Source organism: Phacochoerus africanus, chromosome 12, assembly GCF_016906955.1.
Source record: "Phacochoerus africanus isolate WHEZ1 chromosome 12, ROS_Pafr_v1, whole genome shotgun sequence".
NCBI lineage: Eukaryota > Metazoa > Chordata > Mammalia > Artiodactyla > Suidae > Phacochoerus > Phacochoerus africanus.
The window spans coordinates 49,376,756-49,385,884 of NC_062555.1; the positions used below are offsets into that span (position 1 = coordinate 49,376,756).

The 9,129-nt window shown below is 40.3% G+C and overlaps 1 protein-coding gene across 1 annotated transcript in view; it reads left to right on the plus strand.

Moving 5' to 3' along the window:
- The window catches only part of STAM (signal transducing adaptor molecule), a 67,611-nt gene extending 62,745 nt beyond the window's left edge, over positions 1 to 4,866 (plus strand). Inside the window, 3 exon segments of the mRNA XM_047754937.1 lie at positions 3,537 to 3,576; positions 3,578 to 3,707; positions 3,710 to 4,866. Of these exon segments, the coding sequence (XP_047610893.1) occupies positions 3,537 to 3,576; positions 3,578 to 3,707; positions 3,710 to 3,771 (232 nt within the window). The 3' untranslated portion in view covers positions 3,772 to 4,866.
- The last annotated feature ends 4,263 nt before the right edge of the window (positions 4,867 to 9,129 follow it).

Consider the following 9,129-nt stretch of genomic DNA (forward strand, 5'->3'; position numbering starts at 1 on the left):
ATATCTTGCGTTTTGATTTGCTTTTTCTGGGTGATTACAGATGCTGAGCACTTTTTCATGTACCTGTTGGCCATTTGTCTGTCTTTGGGAAAATGTTTATTCAGGTCTTCTGCGTACTTTTTTTTTTTCCCCCCTTTTTAGGGCTGTACCCATGACATATGTAGATTCCCAGGCCAGGGGTCAAATCGGAGCCGCATCTGCCAACTACACCACAGCTCATGGCAACGCCAGATCCTCAACCCACTGAGCAAGGCCAGGGATCAGACCTGCATCCTCATGGATATTAGTCAGATTCTTAATCCAGCGGCCCACAATGGGCATGCCAAAGATAGGAGCTAAATCATACAGTTTTTTTTCTTTTTTTTTCTTCTTTTTTGGCCACCCTGTGGCACACGGAGTTCCCAGGCCAGGGATCAAATCCAAACTGCAGTTGCCACCTATGCTGCAGTTGTGGCAACGTCCGATCCTTAACCCACTGTGCCAGGCCAGGGACGAAACCTGTGTCCCAGAACTGCAGAGATGCCACTGATGCCATTCGCCACAGCAGGCCTCTGCCCTTTTATTAATCAGGTTTTTCTGCCATTGACTTGTATGGGTTCTTTATGTGTTTGGGATATTTACTCTTTGTCAGATAATATGACTTGCAGATATTTCCCTCCCATTTCGTAGATCACTTTTTCATTTTGTTGATGGTTTTCTTTGCTGTGGATAAACGTTTTGTTAGAGTCCCACTTACTGGTATTTGTTTTTGTTGCATGTGTTTTCACTATCCTATCCAGGAAGCTACAGCTGAGACCAGTGTCAACAACCTTCTTTCTTCTATGTTTTCTTCTAGGAGTTTTACAGTTTCAGGTCTTAAATTTAAGTCTTAAATTTAAGATCCATTTCAAGTTCATTTTTGTGGGTGGTGTAAGCCAGGGTCCTTTTTCATTCTTGTGCATGAGTCGGTTTTCCCACCTCTGTTTGTTGAGGAGACCATCCTTTTCCTGCTGTGTATACTTGGTTCCCTGGTCAAATCCTTGATGACCATTGATGTAGTTTCTTATCCTCAAGGTGCTTACTGGTAAGTAGAGGGAAACGCGCTCAGTGCATGTAATTACCCCATAGATTATGGGTCTGTGCAGGGTGCTTTAGCAGCTTCAGGGTTCAGGGAAATGTCAAGAAAATACATTCAGGCTGAGCTTTTCTTAGCCCAGAGGGGAAAAGTAAAAAAGACTTTCTGTTATGAACAAAGACATGGTTCTCATGTATGTTTTTGTTGAAATGGCATGGTACCCACGGCATGAGTGAAATGAGGAGTGGTGACAACGCACACAGGTGTTGGGCGTTACCAGCAGTGCAGTGTGTGTGTTTTTTTTTTTTTTTTAATTTGCTCTTTTTTTGTCTTTTATTTTAGGGCTGCACCCGAGGCATATGGAGGTTCCCTGGCTAGGGTCCAGTGGGAGCTGTAGCTGCTGGCTTACACCACAGCCGCAGCAATGCCAGAACCAAGCTGCATCGGTGACCTACACTACAGCTCACAGCAGTGCCAGATCTTCAACTCACTGAGCGAGGGCTAGGGATCGAACCTGCGTCCTCATGGATGTTAGATTCGTTTCCTGTGAGTGACGGGAACTCTAGTGCAGTGTTAGTGCAGGAGTGAGGTCTGTCCTGTGCGGGGAGTGGTGGGAGAGACTCCTGGCTTTATGGACAGAAGGATAATGCATGGTCCTTGATACCCCATTAAGGAACTTGGGTCTGGTCTGGGAAGGCTGTCCAGAGCTTCAGATGGAAGCAGCAGACATGGATTTACGGGAACGGGGTTGGGAGCCAGGATTCAAGTGTATCAGGCAGGAAATGATGTGTGTGTAACTACAAGATAGGGATGGGGAAAGAGTTATTTCAGAGATTAGCAAACGATTGCCTGTAGGTGACAAGGTGGGGAGATAATGCAGAGCAGAGATAAGAGAGAAAAGTCAGTTGTGGAGTTTTACCCATGCATAGCTGGGTAGACGTTAGAACTGTCATTTGGGCTCAGGAAATACAGAACAAAGTGGGAGTGATTACAGTGATAGCTAAGCATCAGATATTGTGCTGTATGCTTTGCTTGTATTAAGTCATTTACTCTAATAATCTATGAAGCAGGCACATTAACATCCCCATTTTACAGATGAGGAAACTGAGGCAGGGCAGGAGGACTAAGGTGCCATTTAGCTAAGATACGAAACATTTCGGTACCAGAGCTTAGCTCCTAGTCTCACCGTTACATAATAGCATCGTTGTGCCCCTTAGTGACGTGAACAACAGCATGAAATCTGAGTTCTTTCTTTCTTTTTTTTTTTTTAGGTCTGTACCCAGAGCATATGGAGGTTCCCAGGCTAGGGGTCCAATCGGAGCCTGTAGCCGCCAACCTACACTACAGCAACATGGGATCTGAGCTGGGTCTGCAACCTATACCACCAGCTCATGGCAATGCTGGATCCTTAACCCACTGTGCAAGGCCAGGGATCAAACCTGTGTCCACATGGTTACTAGTCAGATTCCATTCCGCTGAGCCACATTGGGAACTCTGCTGTTAAGACTTTCTATCTCACAGAGAGGCACATGTGGGATGATAATGGGCGATGTTTCCAGCATTACTTGCAGGGCTACATTAGTTGGTGGAGACTAGCAGTAAGTGACTCTCTATTATAATAGTGAACTGGTTTAATTTGTACAAGTACAAGTGCATTGACTTGACCGACATTGACTTATAAACAATCTAGAAATTAAAGAAAAGTTTAAAAATAGGCAGTATTTTGAAAATCGTAGGCATTTGCCCACTGTGTAGCTTGTTTCACGCTTGTCATAGAAATGTGGGGGGATCTCCACGTTAACTCCTTGTATGTCTCTTGATTCAGCTAACCCAGTGTCTCACACCATAGTAGAAACTTGACCACCAGGCTGGGAAAGGGAAGGGAGGAGGCTGAGATGGGAATAAAGGCAGCTCTGAAGGCACAGGGCCATTGAGCAAGTGGAGGGGCGCGCTGGCAGAGCTGGTCAGTGACAGCAGGGAGGCAGAATATCACAATAGCTCAGGGCGTACATGTGTTAGTGGGAGTAGGTAGAAGGGTTCTCTCTCTCTCTTTTTTTTCTTTTTAGGGCCGTACCCGAGGCATGTGGAAGTTCCCTGGCTAAGGGTCAGATCAGAGCTGCAGCTGCCAGTGTACACCACAGCCACAGCAACGCTGGATCCGAGCCACGTCTGCAACCTGCGGCGCAGCTCCCAGCAACGCTGGATCCTTAACCCAGTGAATGAGGTCAGGGATTGAACACACATCCTCAGGGACACTATATCGTGTTCTTAACCCTCTGAGCCACAATGGGAACTCCCTCCCTCTTCTTTCTTTATGATGTTCCAGTGCCTAAAATAACAGCGTTTGGCACATTGTAGCTATTTAATAAGTGTTTATTGAATGGATTGCATGTGTGAGTAACTGTTGAATGAATAGCTGTCCTGTTTATCGCTCAGTGGCCCTGTAAGGCAGTATTGATCTGAGTGTTTCTCCCCTCTGCAGCACAATGGTCAGCTCTGTTCAGGGAAGTACGTATCCCACAGCAGGCTTCGGTGTACAGTCCTCCTGCTGCCGCCGCGGCTGCTGCCACCACCACCGATGTCACTATATACCAGAACGCAGGAACTAGCCTGTCCCAGATGCCAAACTATAACCTAACGTCAGCGCTGCCCCAACGAGCGGCGGCCAGCAGCCACCTCCGCCCCAGCAGCCGTATTCTCAGAAGGCCCTGCTATAGAACTTGGGATTCCTCCTTGTGGCAGATACCTGCTCCGTGCCGATGACTGCGTTAGGAGATCCTTTAATATCTTAAGATGTGTCCATCCTCAGCTTATAGGAATCGTCCCTTGGTCAGCAGGTTCCACGACTCAAGAAGGTAGAACGTTCTTCAATTTGCACTGACTTTTCAGAGGTTCTGCCCTCTCCCCCTCCCCCAGAGAAATGAAACTGCTCACAGCATTTAATTCCTTTCATAATACGAAAGCAATCGATGCAAGATTATTTGTCTCATAAAATTACCTGGTCTGCAAAAGGTCGAACTTAACAAACACTGTTGTGGCAAATGTTATGTACATATCTTGCTGTGTAACTTCACTAGTGGCCATTTTGAATCACAGTGGTGATCATGTGAATATATTTAACACTGTTAAGTTAATGGACGTTGCAATTTTATTTTAATCATGAACAGCTACCGTGTTTCATAATGCTTGTGTAAATTTAACTTAATCACACTCTCCTTTTAAAGGGCAAGAGAACCAAGCTGTAGCATATTTACCTGGGGGCATTATGCCCTCCACGTTTCAGTTTCCCATTAAACTGACCCTTCCTTTGACTAATTGTGAGCTAAACATGTATATTACGTTGTCCTGTAGCCTCTGCATACTACTCACTGTCATCACACCAGCGTACAGTAGCTAAATTTTGGGTGCAATTCTAGCAAATGATGATGTTCCCTTTCAAACTTTTCACATTTTGGCATGATATTTCATAACATTGTGGGGCCGTGAGACAAAATTAAGTAGGACCGCGTCCTTCCTATCTTTACTTTTAAAGAAATAATGTTGATTTGCCTTTTCCTAGTTGAAAGTAGTAATTAGGTTTCTAAGCTGTATCCTGTGTTCATCGGTGGCAGTGACACCAAAGATAGAGGCAGTGAATAGAAGTTTTTAAACTGGAAAGAAAACATGAATTACACTACATTTTCAAAGTCTCTTGTAACTATTTAGGCTATAAACAAAATTTGAGTCCTCTGTCTTGTTCCACTACTAGCGTTTTACATATGTCTTTAACACATTGTATCCTTTAACTCTTCATTAAAATGGATGTAAGTAGATGTTTCCAAGTCATCTCTATTCCTGGTTTAACAGTTTGTGTATTTATTCTTAGCTTTCAAACTGGATTTTTGGGCTTCTCTCTCTCTCTTTCAAAGTTCTAATGGGATTATTTTGACTTCATATCCAGGAGTATTTTGAATGAATGCTTTTCTTTTAATCCGTATGAAATATGTTTTCTGCTGGTATTTTAATCCTCTTAAATATTTATAATTTCCCTAGTTGTACTATATTATTACTTAGCACTATTATTTAAACAACCGAAGAATTGAGCTGAGCATCATATCAAGTGAATTGATTTGTTAACAGGTTTCACACCAGAAATGAAGATTTAACTTGTATTTTCTAGGATTATCGTGACCAGGTAGTTTCTTTCCTTTTTGACAAATGATTCTATCTTGGGCAAGGTAGGTACAAATTTAAAACACTGTTTTCAACTTATGTGTTTCACCCTGGTGTTGTGTTTTCCTGAGTTTAGAGTACGTTGCCCTCAAATAGTAATTTTAAAATTTTAATTCAAACTTCACATTAAAGTTTTTTTATGCATTGTTTTTTGATAAACCTTTTCAGAAGATTGTAATCTTTTTCATTCCAGTTTGAATATTCTGGTTTAAGTGATATACTTTTTTCCAAGTCAAACCATACTTTTCTTTTGCTTTTGATACATGGTGTTTACCAATGGGAAATGTATCATTTTCCCATTTTATTTTGATTTGTTTCATGCTGTAAAATGAACATATTCTCTAGTATGTGTTTTGCCCTGTAAAAGGTAAAGAATGGTGAAATGAAAAAGGCCCTTATTACAATGCATATGCAGTTTTAGTTACCATTTTATTTATATTACCAGGCTTTTATAGAGATTTAAACGATGAATCCTTAAAACCAATACTGTAGTAGTTTGCAGTTTTCATTTATTAGGTATAAAAATACCAAGTAGAAAAATCCCACTGAAAAGGAACCCCTGGGTTTTCCATCTTTCAGATGACATGGCAAGGACAGAAATAGAAAAGGGCCAGTTAGGAGCACAATGGTTTTGTTCTGCAGCTGCACTTTCATAAAATCTTTCCTTAAAAGACAGCTGCCCCATTTTAAAGGGAATAGATTTATTTACAAAACTAGCTAACTCTAATATGAATTTCTGTGAAGCACATTTTGCTTTTCGGTTTATTTCCTTTATAAAGTGTGTGTATCCGTAAGCCAGCCAGTGACATCTACCTGGAGAAATGCAGCCCAGTTACTCTCTAGCACAGTAACCCACAAACCTCATGGTCAGGGTCTGATAGGATATCAGTGCCGAAACCTGCCTGCTGGGAGTGGTAGGCAGCATGTACTTACCATGACTCTAGTCTTGGCTCACTGTCTGTGCTCCTCCTTCGCTGTTAGTCTCTCCTCCTCAGTGAGGAATGATTTTATGTGCCCAGAGATTCCCTTCTTTTGATTAAAAAAATTCAGGAACTTTGTTTCTGTACCTCTTAATTTTTGTTTTTAAAATGCTTAATAGACCACTAGCGTTCTTTACCGATAGATTCAATTTTCATATATGACATGTATGGTTCAGCACGAAGCTGTCTTTAGTCCAAGACTTCAAGTTTATAAAAATAAATTAGTGTCCTCTATGATAAACTGTGCAACTACAAAAACTATGTAAATGCTTTCCTTTTTTTCTTTTTCCTTTTTTTTTTTTGGCTTTTTAGGCTATACCTGCAACATATGGAAGTTTGCAGGCTGGGGGTCAAACTCAGAGCTTAACCCACTGAGTGAGGGACTGAACCTTTGTCCTCGCGGATACTTGTCAGGTTTGTTACCACTGAGCCACAATGGAAACTCCACTTTTGTTTTTTTTTCTGCTTCCCTTCCTTCCTCGTTTTTTCGTTCTCTTTCTTTCTCTCTCTCTGCCTCCCTCCCTCCTCCTTTCCTTCCTTCCTTCTTTTCTTTCTCTTTCCCTTTCATTCTCTCTTTCTTTCTCTCCCTCCCTCCCTTTTTCCTCCCTTTCTTTCTCATTCCCTCTTTCTCTTTCTTTTTCTCTTTCTCTCTCTCTCCCTCCCTCCTTCCTTCCTCTCTTTCTCTCATTTCCCTCTTTCTTTCTCTTTTTTTGTCACAGCATGCAGCAGCTTAATGTGAGATCTCTGTTCCCAGACCAAGGATTGAACTTGTGCCACAGCAGAGAAAGTGCCAAGTCCTAACCACTATATCATCAGGAAACTCCCTATATACTGTTTTCTAAAATGAGGTTCGTTGGTATAATTGGTCAATTTTTCATTTCTTTAATGTATTAAAATCACTTTTTCTCATCTTACTTATTGTACTAATAATTATAGCTTCCAATTATATCACTCTTTAAATATTTAATAGCAAATATCATTAAGAATTTTTCACTCATATCATTTTCCAATTAAAATTTTTGTTGTTGATGAATGCTTGGTACCCCTTAGAATAAATACATAGAAGGAACCTATCTAAATATTTTCTCAAAGACCTTATATTCAGTTATCTTTCATTTTAGAATCATGGTTCAAACAAATGTTCTTGTCAGAAATCTAGATTATTTTCTATGCTATTTATAATAATATACCTCTCTGGTTTTTAAGCAAAGCTGCTTTGAATCTTATGCATTCTTTTTTATTATGGCCTTTCTTAGAAATTGTAGTAGTATTTTTTTCTCTGAAATTTTTCTAGTTTCAACAATATTTTTTCTTATACTATTCTATAGCATTCTATTCTAAATCTTACTATTTAAAATATTTGATGTCCTTGTTGAACAAAATTTAACATTTTATTGGTAATAACGTAGTCATACTGTACATTACTGATTTTTTGACTCCTTAGCTTTTTTTTTTTTGTCTTTTTGTATTTTCTAGGAGGTTCCCAGGCTAGGGGTCTCTTTGGAGCCATAGTTGCTGGCCTACGCCAGAGCCGCAGCAACTCAGGATCCAAGCCACATCTGCAACCTACACCACAGCTCATGGCAATGCCAGATCCTGAACCCACTGAGAGGCCAGAGATTGAACTCTCAATCTCATGGTTCCCAGTTGGAGTCGTTAACCACTGAGCCACGACGGGAACTCCCTTGACTCCTTAGCTTTATGTTAATAATTCCCTCTATCATTATTATCTGTTTGCTGCTGCTTTTGGACTCAGCGAGTTTCTGATAAGGATTGCATATTAAATTATTAAATGTCATTAAGCCTCTGTATAAAAGGACTGATCTTTTGGTGTTTGGAGACTTGGAAAAAAATAGTTATGTCTATTCTATTTTATTTTTTATTATTTTTATTACTGAATTTATTACATTTATACTTGTACAATGATACAGCATTTCTATCCCAACCCACCAGCATCCCCCACCTGCAACCGCTCTCCTTTGTAAACCATAAGTTTTTCAAAGTCCATGAGTTAGTATCTGTTCTGTAAAGAAGTTCTTTGTGTCCTTTTTTCACATTCCACATGTCAGTGAAAGCATTTGATGTTGGTGTCTCACTGTCTGACTGACTTCACTTAGCATGATAATTTCTAGGTCCATCCATGTTGCTAAAAATGCTGGTAATTCGTTCATTTTAATGGCTGAGTAATATTCCATTTCGTGTATGTACCACATCTTATTGATCTGCTCCTCTGTCAATGGACATTTAGCTTGTTTCCGTGTCTTGGCTGTTGTATATAGTGCTGCAGTGAACATTGAAGTACATGTGCCTTTTTTCTCCACACCTTCTTCAGCACTTATTGTTTGTAGACTTTTTGATGATGGCCATTCTGGCTGGTGTAAGGTGGTACCCCATAGTGGTTTTGATGTGCATTTCTCTCATAATGAGTGATGTTGAACATCTTTTCATGTGTTTTTTGGCCATCTGTATGTCTTCTTTGGAGAATTGTCTGTTTAGATCTTCTGCCCATTCTTCAATGGGGTTATTTTTTGATATTGAGGTGTTTATAAATTTTGGAGATGAATCCCTCATCAGATGATTCATTTGCAAAGATTTTTCTCCCATTCTGTGGGTTGTTTTTTTGTTTTGTTTAGGTTTTCCTTTGCTGTGCAGAAACTTTTAAGTTTAATTAGATCCCGTTTTTTTAATTTTTGTTTTTATTGTCATTCCTCTAAGAGGTGGGTCTGAGAAGATGTTGCTGTGGTTTAGGTTGGCGAGTGTTTGGCCTATGTTTTCCTCTAAGAGTTTTATAGTATCTGGTCTTATATCTAGGTCTTTAATCCATTTTGAGTTTATTTTTGTGTATGGTGTTAGGAAGTGTTCTATATCATTCTTTTCCATGTG